General features: G+C 32.1%; 5 protein-coding genes and 1 long non-coding RNA gene across 7 annotated transcripts in view; 2 read left to right on the top strand and 4 right to left on the bottom strand.

Annotated features, from left to right (window-relative positions):
- LOC105176485 (heavy metal-associated isoprenylated plant protein 23-like) lies at positions 782–2,161 on the top strand. Its single transcript, XM_011099300.2, has 2 exons — positions 782–1,313; positions 1,812–2,161. The coding sequence occupies exons 1-2, from the start codon at positions 1,139–1,141 to the stop codon at positions 2,111–2,113; spliced, it is 477 nt and encodes a 158-aa protein (XP_011097602.1). The 5' UTR covers positions 782–1,138; the 3' UTR covers positions 2,114–2,161.
- Positions 2,477–5,660, bottom strand: LOC105176506 (photosynthetic NDH subunit of lumenal location 4, chloroplastic). Of its 2 annotated transcripts, none has more exons than XM_020698593.1 (6): positions 5,519–5,660; positions 3,861–3,953; positions 3,626–3,686; positions 3,468–3,536; positions 3,004–3,136; positions 2,477–2,806 (listed from the first exon to the last, which is right to left on the bottom strand). In XM_020698593.1, exons 2-5 carry the CDS (start codon positions 3,879–3,881, stop codon positions 3,057–3,059), a joined length of 231 nt encoding a protein of 76 aa, XP_020554252.1. In that variant the 5' UTR covers positions 3,882–3,953; positions 5,519–5,660; the 3' UTR covers positions 2,477–2,806; positions 3,004–3,056. The 2 variants fall into 2 exon arrangements, with proteins under 2 accessions (XP_020554252.1, XP_020554251.1); XM_020698592.1 differs by having other exon boundaries at positions 2,477–2,723.
- On the top strand, positions 7,166–10,206 carry LOC105176484 (agamous-like MADS-box protein AGL66). Its single transcript, XM_011099299.2, has 11 exons — positions 7,166–7,494; positions 7,596–7,649; positions 7,836–7,854; positions 7,923–7,978; positions 8,075–8,102; positions 8,177–8,238; positions 8,381–8,480; positions 8,813–8,866; positions 8,985–9,133; positions 9,225–9,405; positions 10,049–10,206. Exons 1-11 carry the CDS (start codon positions 7,310–7,312, stop codon positions 10,154–10,156), a joined length of 996 nt encoding a protein of 331 aa, XP_011097601.1. The 5' UTR covers positions 7,166–7,309; the 3' UTR covers positions 10,157–10,206.
- On the bottom strand, positions 12,932–14,306 carry LOC105176505. The gene is made up of 3 exons (XM_020698711.1): positions 14,136–14,306; positions 13,954–14,015; positions 12,932–13,517 (listed from the first exon to the last, which is right to left on the bottom strand). The coding sequence occupies exons 1-3, from the start codon at positions 14,259–14,261 to the stop codon at positions 13,127–13,129; spliced, it is 579 nt and encodes a 192-aa protein (XP_020554370.1). The 5' UTR covers positions 14,262–14,306; the 3' UTR covers positions 12,932–13,126.
- Positions 16,039–17,342, bottom strand: LOC110013054. The gene is made up of 4 exons (XR_002288192.1): positions 17,289–17,342; positions 17,099–17,172; positions 16,354–16,360; positions 16,039–16,220 (listed from the first exon to the last, which is right to left on the bottom strand). It is a non-coding gene; the product is annotated as an uncharacterized LOC110013054 (long non-coding RNA).
- LOC105176483 (L-ascorbate oxidase) overlaps positions 20,874–22,478 on the bottom strand; it is a gene marked incomplete in the record, with an annotated part of 2,515 nt that continues 910 nt past the window's right edge. The window contains 2 exon segments of the mRNA XM_011099298.2: positions 20,874–22,217; positions 22,344–22,478. Coding sequence (XP_011097600.1) covers positions 21,081–22,217; positions 22,344–22,478 — 1,272 coding nt within the window.

The raw sequence follows: 22,478 nt of genomic DNA, 5'->3' as shown, positions 1-22,478 counted from the left end.
ATATAATTTATCTTTTAATTTTTTTAAGTTTAGAGGAGTCCAATATAATTTATCTTTTAATTTTTTTTAGTTCTTTTTTGTATCTTATTGTTATTTTTCTCCCATGTTAAAGTAGTAAAAGTTCTATTTGAACTTTTTTTTTTATTTCAAATTATTAATTTATAATATATTTTATTTTGCATCGTGTGTGTACATATGTAGAACACACATTTCCAAAAAAAAAAAAAAAATAGTGACTTTTTAAACTCCACAAATTCTATTAGGGTCGAAAACTTTTCAAAAAAGCACTTATTAGAAAGTAGTTTAGTTTCAAAAGTGCTCCCAAACATGCACCTACACACTACATTGTAAATATGCTATAGATACAAAAATCATAATTTTATCAGATTAAATTACAATCACTTTTCTCAAAATTTAACATAATTATAAATACTTCCTCATTGTTCGAGAAATCATAAATATCCCTTTATTTTAGTTGACAACGAGCCAATTCTATTAACTCCTTTAGATTTTAATTCAATTTTTTGATAAATTAACCAAAATGTCATTTTGAATTATGAATTATAATTTTATATATTTTTAAAAAAAATTAAGATATTCTATAGAGAATATTTCCTATAGATTATTTATTTTACCAACCATCAATTTATTTTATTTTATTTTTTCATTTGAGGGGCGTGTTTATAATTTTTAAAACAACAAGAGGGCGTTTACAATTTTGAGATAATTTACCCTTTTATTAATCAACTACAAATAAATTGAGAACTTGTGGCATGTTTGGAAACCTGTGTCTCTACCTATACAAGAAGCAGACTAGATTTCAAAACTAGTTGAAGAAAAGTTGAATTAGGACAGCATACATAGCTTAAAATAAGGTTTGTTTTGTCCCCTTTTCTCCTCTTCCCTTTTATAGTAGTTGCAGGCAAGAAAGGAATCCATTTCCTTTGAGGAAAGCCAACAGCAGCTTCTCCAAACTCTTCATATTGAAGCATTTCCAGCTTCTGCTTCTCAGCTATATATAATCTGAATTTCCTCTCTCATTACCTCCCAAACAGCTCCACACTTGTCTTTTTGCCAACTTTTAGTACCTTGAGCTCTTACTACCTTAAAATAAGCTGCTTTTGAGAGAAACAACAGTATGGGTGTTATGGGAAGTTTTGACTACTTATCTGAGTTGATGATGAGCAGTAGCTATAAGCAGAAGCAGAAGAAGAAGAAGAAGCTGAAACAGTTGCAAACAGTTAATCTCAAAGTCAGAATGGATTGTGATGGCTGTGAGCTTAAAGTCAAGAAAGCCTTGTCTTCTTTGAGTGGTAATTTAAGACAAATTTTGAACTATTCAACCAACCACCTAAAACTTGTGTCTGTTTGTATGTGATTTTCTTTCTTGTTTGGGTAAATTAAAACCGACTTTCTTGAAATTTTTCATAATTATAATTATTTTTTTGTTTGAAAAATTACAAATACCCCCGTTTAGTATTAACAATTGTTTAACAAATACCCACTGTGACAATCCATAATAGGGCGTATTTGTTAGACGGCTGCCAATTTCAGAAGGTTATTTGTCATTTTTCAAACAATAAAAATGTATCTGTAATTTTTGTTTTGCTCATATTTTCCTAATGCCCGTATATCTTAGAACTCGTTACACATTACAACTTTAACTTTTTAAGGTAACATATTAAAAATTCTCATTTTTCAAATCTTACATGATATTGCTGCATCTCCATTTCCGGAACACCTTAAATTATGCTTAGAGACACAAAGCAGATGGTATATGTCTGATGTTTTCTGAACATGGTCCTGGACAGGGGTGAAATCTGTGGAAATAAACAGGAAACTGCAGAAGGTGACTGTAACAGGATATGTAGAGCAAAACAAAGTTCTGAAGAAGGCCAAGTCAACGGGGAAGAAGGCGGAGCTATGGCCGTATGTGCCGTACAACCTGGTGGCTCAGCCCTATGCTCCGGCAGCTTATGACAAGAAGGCGCCACCTGGATTTGTAAGAAAAGTTGATAACCCACAAAAAGATATGGGTACCATTACAAGATTTGAGGACCCTTACTTCACTATGTTCAGTGATGACAATCCAAATGCCTGCTCTATCATGTAATAAATCTGGTCATTTTGGCAGTATTAGTACTGTGCTTTTGTCTAATTTTGGTTTTCTGAGAAAAATGGGATGTAATGAATTATCAGTGAGTCTTGGTAGGGAGTTTTGGTAAAATGTCAATTGATGGAAGTATATATATACATCTTTTTAATGAAATTATGGTTGTCTGTATATCAAAAACAGTTTTACTTTGGATCATTTGTCAGGAGGGATTTAGACAACATATAAACTAACTACTTTCTTTTATCAACGATCCGCTTTTTTTTAAGACAAAACTGCGCAAATCTGTTATCATAGTTTCAAGCCCCTGCTGATCTATGCCAACCATATGGACAGAAGGCCATAAAATGTGGACAACGGTCATGTAAGGCAAAAACTACTATTTGGGATTATGGATATTGCTGCACCAATGTCTCTCAAATGCGTAAAATAATGAACAGTGAGTCTCTTAGACGGAACGCAACAAAGTTCTGTCCTAATTCTGTGTCTAAAACACCCATACCTACACCTCCTTTATATAAAACATCCAATTTTCAGGCAGGGGTGTGAGGAATTCACCCAGAGATTCTGTCCTTTTCTTCCTATCAGGAAATCAATCTGCTTTCTACCGCTGGAAATTTCACCAATTGAGAATATATTAGGACAAGATACTAGCTCCGGAGCCCTTGTAATTTTTGTACAGCCGTCATCAAACTGTTCAGGAAAATTGATATACTTCGGCTTTCATTTCAAATGTTCATGCAGATAAGAATCAAGGGATTCTAAATACTCAACAGTCACTTCTATTTCAAATGTTAATTTTTGTGAAGTTTGCAGTTGGAGGACAAAATCAAGAGGCAACTGAACAGAAAACATTTTTCTGTGACAGATTGGTAGTAAAGTAAACTCACTTCAGTGTGATGCTTAGGTTTCTCTACATAGTTTGTCTGAAACTCCGAACTCCTCATTTCCTGTTTCCCTTGTACACTTCAACAAAATTGACATCGTATACAAGCGTTGCATTTGCAGGTATGTTACAGTCCCCTGTCCAAGAACGTAAATATGTCAACAAATGTTCCAAGCAAAAGCAGGCTAGATAAGATGTTTCATCTATACATTCATAGCTGTCGAAAACGATCACCTATTCTAGGATCAGTGAGATAAAAAATTATGTCCCTAAGACATGATGTACAGAAGAGGGCTTCAAGAGGTTTCATGTTTCCACTAACAATGTAATAACCACAACAAAAATGTAATGTCTTGACATGTGATCAACAAGATCTCCAACGCTGAAGATGTTAAAACATACAGATCCTATGTACAAGGAGCTAAAAAGAAACGAGCATCAAGCATATCAGACAAGTTGGATTTTCACCTGAAAAGCAGCCGGCTGGTTCAGGACCATACGCCAAATGCGGAGGAATGTGAAGCTTCCTCTTTCCACCTGAGTAAGAATGTCCAAATCAAATTTGTTACGGCTACATAAAAGCCAATAGATACACTACAGAAGCTTGTTGATAACTTGCAACATACCAACTTGCATTGGCGGTACACCTCCACCACCTAAGATGCCCTGATCCAATCCTTTAATGACCTGGACAGACAAAAATCCTATGACTTGTACGAATACATATGCAAGATAAAACAATAGTCATATGTATCACAACACATTCAGACAAAACCATGATACATGCAGATAAAAGTGACATCAGAAATCAGTGTAGAGGGCCATCAGCAGCAGATTGAGGTTTCGATCATTATACATTACCTTGCCTGTGCCAAGGCGCATAGTGAGCGGTCTGGCACGTTTATAAGTACTATCGAACACTATCCCATCAGCAAACCTTGCGGTGTAGTGGACCTATATTAGCCAAATACATGGTAAGAACAGATTCGATGCTTGGCAGATCTTCCCAACTATCAACATGTAAGAATAGATGATAATCATTCTACCACGCTTGATTATGCCTATGTTATCGTAACATTTTACTCGCTTTTCCTTCCTTTTGAACCGTTAATGTTCTATAGGGATAATTATAGACAAATACTCTTGATGTTTGGATATATTTGGAACATTCTAGTTACACCATTTTAGCAGTTATGTTTACATTACAAATACTCCAAAGTGGAAAATTTGTAATATGTCAAAATGAGGGAGGAAGCGCAATATAATTTTAATAAACGAGGAGGTTTGTGTAATATACTTAAACATTCGAAAGGGGTTAAATCCAGATTACCCCCTCGTAAAAATCAAATAGGCATAAAATGCCGTTGAACTAAAAAACGGCACCTTAACATTTTAAAAAAGAATCATTTAATTCCCTCTGCTTGCCGTGTTCTTCACTTGTACAATTTGCGAACTGATTTTCATGTTTTGACTTGTATATTTTTTGTTTTGCGCTCGTTTACTAACTATAAGAGCCCAAATATTTAGCTAACACTCAGTTTTGTTTTATCTTCCGACCTGAACAAGTCTCATTCTTTGGTGTTTTGGGATTAGAATGAAAATGAATGCTAAAGAATTTTGTCTCTCATGATTAGTTATGGGGCAAAATAGACAATATACTAGCCAAAATATGAAGTTAGATGTAATATGTGAGTGAAGGATACAAAATGTTAAGTTGCTGTTTGACAAATTTATTCAAGTAATACATCATTATGGCTAAAATCAGTAAATAAATTACATTGATTCAACAAATAACTAAAAAAAAAAAATTATAAAACTTAAATAAAGTGAAAGAACTGCCCACAGATTCGGTGGAACTCAAACCCATAATCGAACTTATTCATGAGATCTCAGTCTTAGCCTTAACCACTAGACTAAGACATTATTACGGATTTAGCCCCTTCAAAAGTGTAATATTTACATGGTCAAGATCATTTTGGCTAACACCTTAACATTCTTGTCAATATTGAGAGACATTAAGACTTGAATGAGCGAATGCACCAATATATATGGAAATTTTAATCCAAATCGGGTTTGGTCAGATGTAAACCAATTATATGACAAATGCAATACGCTTATGGCGTGATTGATATCGTTTGGGAAAAATGACCATAAGACTTGAATGAGCGAATGCACCAATATACATGGAAATTTTAATCCAAATCGGGTTTGGTCAGATGTAAACCAATTATATGACAAATGCAATACGCTTATGGCGTGATTGATATCGTTTGGGAAAAATGACCAATCATATGATATGTGTATCGCATATGTTCTGTAATTAGTTTGGTTGTTTGGACTAAAACTTTTTCATAATATATGATAATACTATGGTTAATTATATTTACCACATGTATAGCTATTAAACTATTTTCTTGTAGTGAATTCTATTGCATGCCATTTAAATTTAATATTAATTTCATATACATAAATTATTCTTTTACTTAAAAAAAATGGCAAAAATGATATGAAAAGCTCACATTAATAAGCTGACCATATGGAACCTCCTCTCCAGACCCAACAACCACATCGCAGTAGCCAAGCCCCGACCGGACAAAATTGAGCTCACACGACGGCTCGGACACGGTGGCGTAGTACTCTATCCGGGTGGCATCCGCGGCCCAAGGAGGGGGGCCCCCAAAATCCCGGCCGCAAAACCCATTAATTGCTTCTTGAAATTGGCTGCTGCTGTTGCTGCTGCAGGAGCATTGTTGATGCTGGGAAGTGAAGCACTGGCTTTGAAAGTTTGGAGGGTCCGAGGTTTCGGGGTGAAAATGGTTAACTGGCCGGAGGCTGTCGCCATGATTGGTTGGCTTTGTTTGTTGTAACTGAAATTTGGAAGTGAGGAGTTGGGGTTGTGTTTTGTGCTATCTGCAGCTTGTGGGCTGGAGGGAATTTATGGATAATGGGTGTTTTTAAAGTAAAAAGAAAGGGGGTGAATCGCAATTTAATTATGTGATTTTATAAATGAGCAAATTACTCCTGTAAAAATAAAATAGTAATTTACATCTATATTTTTTGAAATAAAATTTTATTTTAAAAAATATAGGAAAGAAATCAAAGGAAGGTAAATTGCTATTTTTTCTTTTATAAAGGGTAATTTGCTCATTTGTAATATTACGTGGAGATTGCTTGCATTTTTTTCAAAAAGAAAAAAGTGAGAGCCCACCTAGCTTAGTTGGCGAAGAGTATGTCGTATGCCCCATAATTAAAAGATTATCATAGTGTTTGAATTTATTTTTTGAGTATTTTGAGGGATAAAGAAAGAAAAATAGAGATAAAGAAGTATTCTAGCCCATGGTTCGACTAAACCAATCCAATCACACTTGCTCTGTGATTGATCACTTTCCCTAAACTGTACACTAATCTTATGGCAAGTGCACTTGCCATTGATTGGTTTAGATTTGGCTAAGTCGGGTCCGGACAAAAATTTCCCAAGCGTTGGAGATAATATTTAAGTCTTGTAGATTTATAGGTATTAGTTTATTTACTAGGAAAAAAATTTACGATCGCCTATACTTTAAATGTTTATGGACTAAAAATCGTGGTAAATTTTTATACGTATTATTTTCGAGAATGACATTTTTTATCTACTTTAAATTCATTTTGGTGAAATAATTTAAGAAAATGGCACATTGAGGAGATTCGCAGTTGGAAATTTGCCAATTTAGCTGGAAAATGTGATGTGTGTTTCATGCGATTGTGGCAATCTGGGGATATTTTCTAATCAGATTAACAGTTTCCATCAACAAATGTCCTCAAAGTGTTGTATTTCTTTTTTTCAAATTATTAACCTTCATTGCTAAAATAAATTTCAAATGGACCGAAAATGGCACGTCTCATACTTATAGGACAAAAATAATAACTTTTTCCGATGCGGAGTGACCCAAAGAAAAGATTTGATGGAAGGAAAATGGATTATATGGTCAAGGGATAGATGGCAAGATTGGAGCATATATCGTCCCATCAAACTTCCTCATCCTTTGTGCTTGAGATGATAATTAGGTAAGGCAAAACAACCTTGTCAAACCATGACCTCTTCTTTATACCAACTTTTTGTTATCTTAAACCAATATATATATGTATTTATATATATCTACTATGTTTTCAACTCATTGTCCCCTTTGCCAACCTCTCATTCCATACCTCTCAAAACCCTAATCAATTCTCAACAACATTTTTTCCTGGATTGGATCAAGAAACATTCTATCTACATTCAGTCTTTATCTTGCTCTTTTACAGATTGATCGTATGATCAATCGAATAAGGAAATGGGACGAAGTAAGCTTCCAATCAAGAAAATAGAGAATACCACTAATAGACAGGTTACGTTCTCCAAACGTAGATATGGTCTCATCAAAAAGGCTTATGAAATAGCGGTTTTGTGCGACATTGATTTGGCTTTGATTATGTTTTCTCCTTCCGGTCGTCTCAGCCACTTCTCCGGTAGGAAAAGGTATATATAAATAAGCTTATCGTGTTACTTATGAGTGGGGCAAAATTATTTAAAAATTTGATTAATGTTTTATAGTAATTTGCTGGTTTTGATTCTCGTAGGGTTGAAGATGTGATTTACCGTTATATTAATCTATCCGATCGTGATAGAGGAGGGTAAAACTTTCTCGCTTTCGTTTCAATTTTTTTATCTTTTAATACTTTGTGTAAGGATCTTGAATTTTGGTCAATTTTGTTATTCGTTTTCTTTCAAAAACTACTATATTTTACTCAATGATTTTTTTTATTTTTCCCTACTATGTAATAAGATGATTGATAAACGTACTTTTTTGTTAAACGCAGGATTATCCCGAATAGAGAGGTAACTAAAACTTGACATGATATATATCAATTATCAGATGATTTTAGCTCACTTTCACATCTCTGCAGCAAATAATCAACACCTTAATGAAAATCAAAACTGAAAAGGATCTTGCAATTCAGAGGTTTCTGTCTCTCTCTCTCTCTCTCTATCTCTTTCATGTGAGAATTTTCTTCACTTAGATTATTACTATGATCGATGTTTTATTTTTTTGTATCAGCCCTGCAACTCCTGGATCAGACATTGAGGTAAATTTGATTTGATTATTCTCATGATCAAAGAAAGCAAGTATGTCATTCTTTCCCATTTTTCCATTTTTCAGGAAATTCAGAAACAGATTCTTGATTTGCAACATCAACTTGAGAGAGACGAAGATCAACTTAGGTAATAAGTTGTAGAGCTTGTCCAAAACTTTTCATTTCAGATACATAATACTACAACAAATGACAGAAAAAAACTATGTTTACGTCTTACGATAATTATTCTTGTCTGTATGGTGATATTTTGTTGCTTGTTTCGTCCCAAGGGTGTTTGAACCGAACTCAGAAAAGTTTACCTCATTGGACGAATTTCAATCATGCGAAGTACGACTAACAGAAGCATTGCGCCGTGTTACACAAAGAAAGGTAATTAAGACAACATCAATACACTCAATTTTCATGCTATTCAACTTACAAATGATGTTATTACACATGTGGTTTGTTGAGTCCCATAATACAAATTTGAACTCATTTGTCACAAATATTTGTCAGTTCACCGTGCTATAATTTCCTGGAAACGACCTGTTGATGCCTATACTTGGTGCTACATTGACGAAACTTGTGGCCTTTGCTGATTGATGAATTATGCATATAAAGTGTTTGCAATTACATACAAAAGTTTAAAACATCATCATACGTTCGTAGCTGGAAACGACCACATTGCCATTATTTAACCATTCTACATAACGTTATCGCAGAGAATTCTCTTGAGTAAAGTTGAACAACAATCGAGTTATCAGGACACCATACAGGTAAATAGATGAAACAAAACATGCTTTAATGTTCAATTTTTAGATTTTGTAATAAAGACATTATTGCAATAACATTACATAATTATTCTTCTTTTCATTCTTTTTCTTTTTATGAAAGCAAATAAATACAGTGGTCCAATACATTACTGAAGCACAAGTACTAGCAGCGGCACAACCATCACTTGAGAATGAAGAAGATCATGGAATTGAGATCGGCACTGGGGATAATATGAATATTGGATCCGACGCATCTTCTGTTAGTATAAGGTGCGAGTATTAATGTTTTTTTTTTACCCGCGTTATAATCATAAACACTTAAAAATTAATTTAATTAAATTTATTCTCGTAATAATTTTAGGGAACGTTCATCACCAACGGTATTTGAGTCTGTGTCACAAACAAGCGGAAATGAGAATGCGCAGAGCGCAGAAGGATATCAAAGTAGCAACATAAAGGATGACGGCTTTCAACAATATCTTTCGTCGAAAGATCTCTTTTCTGCTTTACTGCCTCCAGAAAGTTCGACTTCTTTAGCCAAGGTTCCGATTTCTTATTTATATGCCACGAATTTACAAGAAACTAGTATAAATAATCCGTTACATCGTACAATTTAAAGAAATGAAACATCTAAAATAATTCTAGAATAAGAATCTGTAAGTTATTGTAAATTTTCTATTTAAAGTTGCAAAGTAGTCGAATTGCATAGCATCAATCAAAGGACTAAATTCGTTGAACTCCTTATTTCATGTGACTAGACGTATAGTTTTCAGTTTATTATCCTAGTTATTAATCGTATATGTGTAGCGAAATGATTATAATGAGATCACAAAATTTCGCAATTCAACATGCCGATAATTGATAGGGATAATTACATTTACACCCCCTGATTTATAATTTATTTACACAGATCACCCATGTATTTTGCATAATTACAGAAATCATCCCTAACAATCAAGAATCAAAAGTAGTTTGTGTAATGATGTAGACGTTTCTGGGCGGTGTTTTTAAAATAAAAGGGTGGTTTGTGTAAATTATTTTGATGTTTCTGGTGGGTGTATGTGTAATTTTTCAAAAAGCATGTGTAATTTCTGTAAGACCAACATATATTATATTATCTACATATATAAACATATATTATTGCATGTGAAGGATGTTAATGTAGTATTTATGTTTGAATTTCAGGGTGTAATGGAAAGTTCTATAGGAGGAGCTCTTACTACATTAGACCAACAGACCCTTGTCTTGGAATCACATTGCCACCAGCTGCCATCCAGTGAACTTCATCTATAAGCTGCCAATATTATTTATTTATATTGGTGCAGTCAACAAAAAAAAAAAAAGAAAAGAAAAAGAAAAAAGAACATTACACTTTTATGGTACAAACAAACTACAAATATATATATATATATATTTTATGTATACATATGGGACATTAATTTCCATATGTTTAATGATTTTTCATACCAAAATGTTGTCACCAACAAATCAAGGGAGCTTATAATGTATTTATGGACCGTGTTTATATATAATCTTGTTTGGCACTAAATCATGTAGTTCTTCAACTTTGGTCATCTTTTATTCTGTTTGGCGTTGTACTAACTGAAAATTCTAATTCTGATCGGGTATGTATAACAAATTAAATTTGAACTAATTATGTGGTGTAATACTTGTTTTTTATTGGTGTACAATTTAAAGAGAGTGATTAGTCACATGACAAGCACTCATGTGTTATATATGATTGATTTGATTTGAGCAAACCTAGCTTTTTAGATAAAAAAATTTATAAATAAAGACGTTGAATCAAATTTATGTTTTACTTGGTTGATTAGCAGTTATATATATTGGTTGGAGAACAAAAAATTACATTTATGGTCTCCCAACAATATTAGTAAAACGATTTAGGTTCCTAAAGTTATCAATTCTGAACAAAGTCGGTTCTAACCGTTATGTCTCCGTTAAAAACTAACGAAAATGTGCACATGGATGTGGAAAAGGAGGGAAAATAGGTTGGAATTTTTTTCGCCAAAAGTTGGGGCAAGATTGGGTTATAGGAACCAAACGAGGGAGCGAAAGTGCAACTTGTGAAACAAGGGAGAACAAGATTCATTTGACCTGCAATAAATCAGGCAAATATGAATTTTTATTCAATTTTTTTATTGATATCGCCAAATCAATGAATTTAAACTAACGAAAGGATCTATAAATTTGTTAGACGGAAACAAAAGATATTAAATATAATTTTTCAAACTACAAAAAATCTATGTAGTTACACGAGCTACCCTTTATAATCATACTTTATAATCCCTTCGACCAAATATTATATTATATTATGACAAAAGATATCACACATGTAATGTCTCAAACCAAACAATATATAATGGAAGGTGGGATTAGTTATCATTCAATTTCTCATCATACCCAATCCCGTCATGCTTAATCTTACTATATGAACCAAACGAGCTGCCCTTCTGGCAGTTTTTATGCCATAATACACCAATTTTTTTGAAGTACCTATAATACCCTTATGATGATAAATGTAAAGTCTTGAAAAGTGACTAGAATTTGTACCCGTCAAATGTTTTGTGCCATAAAAAATTATGTCAAGTTGATCATGCTAATTGAATTCCTCTTCTACTTTGGTTAAAAAAAATTGATTTTAAATATGAGTAATGACATGATTTTCAACTTTTCGATTTAATTAGATAATTTTTTTATTTTCTATTTTCTAATTCATTTAAAAAATATAGACAATTCTTGTATTTTTAATTTTCTTATTAATTAGAAAACAGTGAATAATTCTTACATTACATTCAATTGGGTTATATGCACAGGGACCGGGTGCGACTGTTGCTAGTATTATTGATAAATAATATATAACCACTCTTACAAAACTAATCCATTATTAATAAAAACTATAGTATTATATGTAAATTCTTAAAAAAATTTTGCATATACCCAACTCTGTATAAGAAATACAAAAAATAAACTTGACGAGAAAATTAGTAATTTAGATAAATGTATACTTTGTTTTATACAATTCATTTAGATTAAAAACTATGTTAAGATATTTAAATCTAAACTGACAGTGATGGGGGTCGAGACTAAAAAATAAACATCTACAAACACTTTTGTAGAAGTGGTGAGTAGGGTCGATTCCGTAGGGGTAGGCTTAATTTGGTTCCTTCAAAAATTTAAAATAGGGGGGAGTTTTGATTGTGATGAGTAAAAAAATGAGATTAAATTAAAGAGAAAAATGAAAATAAATAGGATAAACTTTTTCGGTTAAGGTCGGGTTCATGCTTGATTTCATTAGTTGATTATTGAAACAAATATAACAATCGTTTAGACAGATAAGTCAGTTATATATGGTCATTGGTATGATCTAATGATCTCACATTTCCTTACCTTTTTGTCAATCAAGGAATGTCCCTTGGTGAATTCCCTAATCAATAAATAACCCTGGGAACGTTCACAAGATTTAATTCATTAACAACATTAAAAATTAGAAAGACCCGATTCTAACCAATAAATTCCCACGAGGATTTGTTTAAGTTAGATCATACATTCCCCATAACATAATTATTACTATTATCACATAATTAACTATGCCATGTTGCTACTAATTATTGAACTAACCAAACAATTAGGCTGTGAGACTCGCCTCGTTACCATCCATAGCATTTAAGCTAGTTAATATCAACATAAAATATCAAACCATCCATTTCAGTGAGTTGTTAATCGCAGGGTAATCTAATTATCAACTATCACTCTCGGTGATATTTGAAAAGTTAATATGTTAAAACTTGTAATTTAATTGCACACAATGATAAATACAAGGATGTAATTAATTTCTAAAAGCATGTTGAATTACACTATATGAAATCGTACGCAAGTGAATAGCGTTTTACTACGGAAAATACTGTTTAAACTAGACCTTGAGCAATCTTCATTTATATATGCTCATTGCTTTAAAAGAAATCTTGTACATCAAGAAGCAAGTCCTCCCATTCCCATAGAGCACTCTTTTGTATCTTAGATCTCCAAATTGTATTGTCTTCAATAGCATCCTAACATTCATCACAAAGAAAAAACAAAGTAAAGTAAGATTAAAATGAGATGGAATTATGAATTTGGTCGACACGAGATTTGTTTTTTTTTTTTTTTTGGGAGTATGTGATTGAATTTGAGATAAAAGTGTAATGATGATAATTGATATGATGTGTATGTAAAATGTGTTAGGTAAGAGAGACAATGTAATGATTATATATGATCGTGACGTGTTTTTATCAATATTAAGAATGAGACGTAAGCCTTTTGATAATTGCAATATGCTTTTATTGTTATGTTTACCTCTGGAGGGAGAAGATCATCAAATAGTGTATTCTGGCAGAGTTGATTGTGATGCTGTGGTTGATGATCCAATGGACGGTCCACATCGCAGTTGATGTTGTAATAATCTTGATTGGGGTGGATGTTAAGATGATGGGCAGTTTGTTGTCCGGCCTCCAAGTCCAGCTTCCTCAATTGCCTCGAATTTGAATTTGTAGATTGAGATTGGGAGGCAGTTTGCATGTGATCATGATGATGGATGATGGATTGTGCCATTTTCGGACAGCTAGCTTTACTTGTCATTGTTGTAGTAGATGTAAATCTATTGAAAATAAGATAACAAATTCAATAAGAAATTTAATCAACTCAAACACATCACTAGAATATGCTCAAACAATATCAATATTAGAGGCCTCCATAGTTCGATAAATCGATCGTGTTGACTCGGATATATGTATTATCATATATACATACAATACATTAAAAATTATATGTAGGATTTATTTATAAAAATACCTACATTTAATTATTTTAATTAATCTAACAATTAAATAATAAATAATCATTATTAATTAAAAATTATAAAAACTAAATAAGTAATAAGAATAATTATACTATTCTATCATAATATTTGGTGTAATTACGAGTAGATTCTATGTGATTTGAATAATTAGGTCTATTCTCCCTAGACAATATCACAAGCATTTCATATATGAAAACTAATTTTCCTCTTGCAATATTTGAAATGTTAACTTTACCTTGGACCCTGGATGTTGCATAAGCTCTGGGTAGACATGTGAATTCTGTCTGGAAAACCTACCTGCAAGATTGAGCAAGCTGTGATCCACCACTAAGAATTTCTGTCAAACAATTATTGCAAATTCCTTATTAAGGTAGGAAATTTACTAGATTTTGTTTGCTTGTAATAAAGAAGACATACCTCTTGTGGAACATCAAATGATGAGACTCTGGTATTTGGTATTGACATTTCTGGTACAATTATTGTTGAAGAGTCTAATATATTTGACGGTATTGAAAAATTTTGTATATTTGATGGCCCCGGCATATTTTTATTTGTTGCGTGATCAAATAAGCCTTGAAATATGCTTTCACGAGCTCTAGCACTATGAAGAGAACAACCAAAATCATTATCTTTATAACCTCTTGGATCCAACTAATCACGGACCATTGCTGAGAAAGTGGAAAAATTGCATTTTTAGTCCTATAAATTAGACTCATTTTCAATTTAGTTTAATTTATTACGATTTTCTCACATTGCATCGCATACGTTAGAAATTTACTCATTTTTAATCCTCACGTGACTTTTTTCATCCAATAATTAATGAAGAATTCACGAGGCCGTTAATCCAACACGCGTTTGAACTAACGATCTCGTGATTTCTCCGTTAATTATGTGGGGACTAAAAAAAAAAAAATCTAATTTATGAAATGTAATATTAGATAATTATAACAAATGAGATTAAATTAAAAAAAATCCTAATATACGAAACAAAAAATGTGATTTTCCATTGAGAAAGCTAATGTGAAGGTCAATCCATAGATATATTTAATTTATTTGATCATAATAGACACATTAGAACAATTGAATAAGAATAAAATACCAATGTTTACCTATATGGACTTATCCATGGGTCAAGTTGCATCAGAATTTGGCCGGCAGAAAGGTTCTCTATTTTTGAAATTTGTTCATTTTGATTGAAATTAGATGAAAATGGATTTACAGCTTGGCTCTCCAACTTCTTTTCGCCCATCTGATCAAAACCCTAATAATGTTAATAATATAAAATAGAAAATAAATTATAACTACTTTTCATAAAATTTAATATAATTATAATTACGTTCTTATTGTTTGAAAAATTACAAATACCTCATCAAATGAAAAGTAATTAAGTAGCCCATAAATGGTGAGATGTTTTTTACCTGAATACTTTGTTGTTGATATGATGTAGACAAATTATCAACCATCGCATTCTACATAACAAAGAGTGTTAACAATAGTGATCCACAGTAAAAGAACATAAGAATTGTTAGTTTCAAAAATAAATAATAATTAGGGTCAATTATAATGAGCTCCCTTAATTTTCGTCATAATTATAACTTCCCCTCATCGTTTGAAAATTTATAAATATCCCTTTAGTCTTAACAATCGTCTAACAAATACGTCCTCGTGACAACTCATTGTCAGGGGTATTAATTAGATAGTCGTAAAATTTATGGAGTATTTATAATTTTAAAAACAACGAGAAAATATTTATAATTATGATAAATTTCAGGGAACCCTTGAAAATTACACCACAAAAAACTAAGAGGACTAACTTTTTTGGCAATGATTCTTTGTAGAGAATGTTTCAAATTTCTCTCACACCAAGACAATTGATGCAAAGAAGGCTCTTGTTCTGGACCAAGTTCATAATCCCTGTAGATTATATATATATATATATATATATATATGAAGGTACAAATACACAAAGCAACTCATGAGCTATACTCTAGTAATGCTTTATTAGGGGCAATTACACTTTTCATCATATAATTTAGGATATTTTTATTTTTGGTCCAATTAGTTATGCGGTTATCACTTTTGGTCCTATAACTTTAAAAAATAACATGACTTTTTGTCCCGTGACAACTTTCGATTATATATTTAACGAAAAAGGTTATGTGGCAATTAAGTTCATAAAATCAAAAGTGCTACTTTTTAAAAGTCATTGGACGAAAAATGAGAGTTTTACAATCAATAGGACCAAAAGTGTAAAGGTCCTTATGGCTACATACTAGGCACATGACATTATCTGCTGAAATATCACGAAAAGGTGCTGTGGACTTTAGAAATTACGGGACTAAATGTGAGAATCCTGTAACCAGTGGAACCAAAAGTAAAATGACCCAAAATTACAGGATGAAAAGTGTTATTTCCCCTACTTTATTACATAAAACTTCACCTAAGATCCGTTTCCAAAATTTGTAACTCCAGACCACTCTTTTTAATTTGAAGCTCCAAATTCTGAACAAACACAATTAAAGAAAGTATACACATATTAACTTAATTAGATGGAATACACAAATTAGGACAACAAGTGAAATTCACATTAGCATTAAAAAAGAGAGAGAGAGAGATTGTAAGAAGACATCAATACCTCAATTCTAGTATCATTGTACGCCAGATCAGATCGAACAAAAGTTGGTAAAATTTGAAAAGCAACATAATAACTTGTGTTAGTAAGATCGATATTATATTAAACAATTAAATATGATTGCATCATACTAAGCATGTATATGAAAAAAATTGAGTAATGAGTATTATTCATGTTACAATTAATAGATATAACGTTCTTTTACAATTAATAAATAATTAATAGAAATAAAAATAATAGATAAAACACGAAAATGTCTGCCTTATCTCATCCTAATATACGGCATGACTTTATAAGTACGGAGCGCAAACCATAATAACTATCCGACAAAAGCAAACACTCGATATAAAGATAAGATCTTGACGTACGACAGAACTTAATAGTAACTATGCGACAAAAGTCGAACATTTTGAGGTTCCTATATTGGATAACGATTCTTCTTTATCTAACTTTATGAAATGGATCGATGGGACGTTTCTATATTTAGTCAAAAAGATAATAATTTCAATATTTTTCTTTGAACGCACACATCCAGGTCCAAATCTAGATAAACAAAAAAGCTATCAGGACGTAGATATTTGTAACGGCTATATTTATTATGAAAGTTCCTTTTAAAGGACAAAATTTAAAAGTGCACAGTATTCTGTTATTAACTCATCCACATATATTCTCATTTCACATGAAAACCTATAAAAAAATAAAAAAAATCACTGAAATTTGAAAACTAAGAATGAAAATGTAAACTAACTGTTTGTCGAGATACTGTAGCTTGCTGGTGTCACCCTTGATGTGCCCGAGCTGCCTCAGCTTCTCCATTTTTCCCTTCATGTAGTATATTAACTAAAAATGAGTTTATTTTATTTAATTTTATACAAGTCAGTGTCCATATATAGAAAAAAAATTATTTACTTGAAATATGCACCAGATTTAGAACATACCTCAACATTACTTATATGACTGTGTTTCACCAACCACAACAAAATCATTAAAGGCCTCAGATCCGACAAAAATCATAAACATAATTAGGCAAAAGTGAGTACTAAGGATTTTGAAATTCTCAAAAAATACTAAGATAAAAATAAATACTTACTTGAGTCTCTTTTCAATTGGAAGATTGACATAGCGATGGAGCACATCTTCAATCCTGTGAAACCCATCCAACATTCGGAAGCAATTAAACACATTCATGCCAGCTTTTTAAATTTTTTTTTAAAAAAATGACTAGTTACAACTTTATCAAGTAAAAAAAAAAAAAAGAGAAAGAAAGAGAGACAGAAAGAAGAAGAAACCTCCTTTGGTTGCAAAACTTGCTAATGCGACCAGAAGGAGAAAACGCGACAAATGCAACATCAACATCGCAACAAACTGCAATTTCATTAGCCTTTTTCATCAGACTGCTACGGCGCTTTGAGAACGTCACTTGACATCTTGTTATGTCCTCGATCTTCTTCATATCGATTTTTCGACCCATTTTTTGGTGATTAAGGAAAAGAAGAAATGAAAGAACATCATGTAGAAGGAAATAGTAGCATTCAAAGGGTACTTATAGACCTACAAAAACTTGGTGAGGCAAATGTGAAATGACTAGAAAAACTTACTCAACTTTTTCCCAACACACACATTAATTGCCAGCTTATTCAGAATCCCAACTCCTAATAAACATTGAGAGAAAGCACAATCACTAAAATTGCCAAGTGGACCCACAAGCCAAGGTATAATATGAACAATTCTTAAGTCATGTTTGGCAAAGCTTGGATTATCAAATGACAAATTAATTAAGCCAACATTGACATTAATTCAAATTAACATTAATTCTTGGGTACATTGCAACGCATTCTTCCAAAATTTACCATAATTACACATACTCTCGCGTTGTTTGAAAAATTACACACGCTACCATGAAATTAACGATTATCTAACAAATACCGCCTCCTATTATAGGGTGGTATTTATTAAATGGCTGTTAATTACATGACGTATTTATAATTTATCAAATAATAAAAAGATATTTATAATTTTAACAAACCTCACGTGAACCCATTATAATTTACGCTTAATTCTTAGAACTCAAATTTTTGTATTAAATAAGTTATTCATCATCTAGTGAAATGCACTTCATGGGTGTAAAAAAAAAGTGGTTCAAATATCATATAAACCACAAAATTAAGTGAGATTTAAACTTGTATAGTAATATAGTACATAAGTTGTAAGGTATAAGCAATTGAAAGAATTTGTGACAAACAAGACTTTGACATGAGGTGTTTGTGCAATAACTGAGGTTGTTCTTGAAATCCATTGTTGTTGATTCTATAGGTCTTGGGATAGAAAGTAATTATGAGAGCTGGTTTTGAGAGACGTACCATTTTGACGAATGCATGGGTCAATTTGAAGTGGGGATAAGCCCTATGTTAATGGCTATAGATAATGTGTGGACTTTTTCTTCTTTGTTCACATATCTAACCTTTTTGGATTTGTTTTCAACCACTCTTTTGAAACTTAGGCGGACTCCTCGTACTGCTTCAATCCTCACTCAATTCATAAGATAGATTAAAATTTCAATCATAAAATGGAGATGAAAAAAAAAAGCTCAAACCATCTTATTTTGTGGATGAAATCATCTTTTCAGTCCGAATAGGATAGATGGTTGAGTCTTTTAGTCCTTTATTTTACAAAATTTTTAAAATGATTCTAAAATTGAAAAAATTGATATATTTCAAATGGCCCCAAAATTGAGAAAATTCAAAATATTTAGTTCTGTATATCCCATAAAGCGTAGGACAGAAGTGTCGAAATTTTTAAATTTTGGGATCATCTTAAAAATTCAATAAAGCATATGACTAAATATGCCGAATTTTTTCAATTATGAGACCATTTTAAAATTTTTGTAAATTAGAGGACTAAATGTATCGATTTTTTTTTCAATTTTGAGATCATTTTAAAAATTTTATAAATTAGAGGACTAGAAGTGTTGAACCCCTATTTTACTTTTATAGAACTAAAAGTATAATTTTTCCTATTTTTGCGACATTAATGTTCTAAATGCCGGTGTCAAGTTAGACAAACCTGTCAGTTCATGAAATTTTTAGATTACAGATAAAATCACTAAAAAATCCTTTCAAAAATAATTTTTTATATATATAGTTGACAACTCCCATGAAAATACACTTTAGCACAAAACACTCGTTCAATCGACTTTTCATTACATCCAACTAAGGGAGTGTTTGTGCGAGCTTTTGAAAAGCACTTCAGTTTATGCTTTTAAAAAAGTATTATTAAAATATTTGTGATGTTAGCTTCTACTTCTAAAATTGCTAAAAATAACACTTTTAAGCCAAAAATTAAAAGCAACTTGAGGGATGCTTCTAGCTACTTTGACTTTTTCATAAATAAATTCAATTTCAAAATAATAATAAATAATTTATTCTAAAAATTACACATCTAAAGTTGATATTAAAGTTTTTAAATAATTTAGCACTAAGAAAAAGTTCACTTTCACATATTTAATAATTATATTTTTTGTTTATATTTTATTTCTTATATAACCCGATAACTTCATATATCATAGAAAAATATAAATTAAATTATTATGATTAATTAATAAAAAATATTCTTTTGGCAGTCATGCAGGTTTATTTATTGCATATGAACGAACAATTATATTACTTAGTTGGAGTATTATTGAGTTAAGACACTAATTTTTATAACATATATTCAATATTTTAAGAATATAAATTATAACTATTTACTAAAAGATTATGTGAAAATACAAATTATAGTAAATTTATTATTTTTTTTTGAGAAAATAATTTATTAATGATGCAAGACAAGTGCAAATATAAAGTAAAAATAATATTTTTTTAATCTAGGGAGTTAAGATAGTTTTTAATCAATTAAGTTTATTTAGATGTACCTTTTCTCCAAATACCGAATTTAGATTTTATTTGGTTTTTACTTTTTCTACAAATACTTCTCATTTTTAATTCTTTTATAACTTTCAACTTTTTCTAAAAAATTCACTTATTTGATAATAGAAGTTTTTAAAAACACTCCCTTACTATATTTTCATACAAAATTACTCCTAATCTTCTTCCATTATAAGTTCTTTCATCTATTAACAATTCAATTTTAAATTTACTTTTGTTTGTTTCTTCAAGGAATGTCATTTTGAATTCTATTGATGTTTAATTAATTCAACAATGTATATTTTTAATATAGATGTTATTTTTCGTATTACACATATGTTGCAAGTATTACATAATATATTAATAATATTTTATTAAGATTATATAGAAAAATTATTGCGTAAATTTAATTTTTTTTGTTTGTTTTGTTTTGTTCTCTTTTGAAGCTTGAAGAAAAATGGATGTAATGGACAGACTTGAAAAATACCATAAAATGGAAGAAAAATGCCTATTTTTTCCCTTTCAAATAAAACTTTCATTAACTTAATAATATTATTAACGAAATGACTAAAAATAGTTAAAAATTAAAAATTTGATAACCAAACTTGCAACTTCAAGTTATTTGAGAACTAAAACGCATAAATAGCTGTGTTTGAAGCCAAAATCGCGATTATACCTCCTATTTCTTAATGACTTATCTCAAAAACCCATATGATGACATGATTTATGGGCCTTTTGCACCCTTTCTTGAAACTATTTACAACTAACAATTTTCAAAGAATTGAAATAAAACAAAAACAAATAAGAGCGAAAAAAAAAAAAAAATTTCTAAGGCCTGTGGTATCCTTTAGAATCACCACATCCCATTATAGATGTGGGCAATTTTCCCACTCTTTCAACCCCTTCTTCAAAAACCACACCCATACCCATATAGAAATGGGACTCTATATGGCAGTGGAAAGCCCAAACACCCGGATTATCAGCCCGGAATCTCAATGCAGTCCACCCATATGGATGAACAGCCACAGTGTTCTTCATAATTGGATCCACCAAATTGTACTTCTTTGGATCATTGAACTTGTCAAACTTGCCCGTTCCATGGCCCACGACCCAGAAATCGTGCCCGTGTAGATGCCATGGGTGCGTCTCGCTGTTATTTGGGTTCATGGTATTTGCGTTCTGCAAAATAATATCGACCGTCGTGTTGAATCGCAATCTATACACGCCGTTGCTAGTGGTGGCGTTCACATTTTTTGCAACGCTAAAGATGTCGTAGTTTGCGTAGTCGTAGCCATCGGGAGGTGGTGTTTGCTCAAAAGCGTGCAACAAATTGTGCTTGTAGGCGATCAAGTAAGGCGTGTGGGGGAGGTTGAAGGAGACGTTGTTGACAGACCAACGAACGTTGCCGTTTACTCGGTTTTGCGTGTTGAGCATGACGATGACACGGTCGGATGTCTGAGGGGGTGGGTGGATGTAGCCATGATGGGCCTTAATGGCTAAACTTTGGGACAATCTTGGCCCAACATCATCCCAACGTGGTCCAACTGGAGGAGGCGTCGGAGGGTTTCTTCTAGGGTGATTAGGGTAGTAATTGAAGATGGCTAGGCCATTAGGGGTTGTACTATTTCGGCTAACAACTTTAGCGCTAGCCCAATAGTTTCTTGAAGGATCTTGATCGGCCTTGATTAGAACAGAGTAAGTCTCTCCAGAGTAAATGAAGAGATTTTTCACCACAAATGGCTCCACATAGTGACCATCAGTTTCAACCACTGTCATGTTATGGCCTTCAATCTCAAAGCTCAGCGCTGATAGAGCGGTCAAGCTTCCAATCCGAAGACGGTACGTCTTGCCTGGTACAACTGTTAATGCATAAGGTACACATTCTGGGCTTGTTGCATTGCATAACCCAGCCTCGATCCCCGGTGTATTACAATTAAATCTCCCTCTCCCATGTATCAAAATCGACTGAAAAATGTAAGAGAAAAGAACCATTAATACCTCAAACGAAGACTTATAAGGATTTTCTTTATCAGTTGTTAATTAACGTTGGATGCAGTATAAATAGGTACTAGTAGTGAAATTTACAAGTACCTGAGGTTCTCCAACCCACACGAAGGGAATTGAGGAGAGGCCGGCAGCTTGTTCATACGTGCTGTTATGGTACCAATCGTTGAGGATTATGCTTCTGTCGTAGTCATATGAGAACGGCTCTGTTTCTCCATCAGG

The sequence above is a fragment of the Sesamum indicum genome, linkage group LG13, assembly GCF_000512975.1.
Source record: "Sesamum indicum cultivar Zhongzhi No. 13 linkage group LG13, S_indicum_v1.0, whole genome shotgun sequence".
Taxonomy (NCBI): Eukaryota; Viridiplantae; Streptophyta; class Magnoliopsida; order Lamiales; family Pedaliaceae; genus Sesamum; species Sesamum indicum.
The sequence above is the reverse complement of the archived record's forward strand: the minus strand, read 5'-3'. Positions and strand labels throughout refer to the sequence as shown.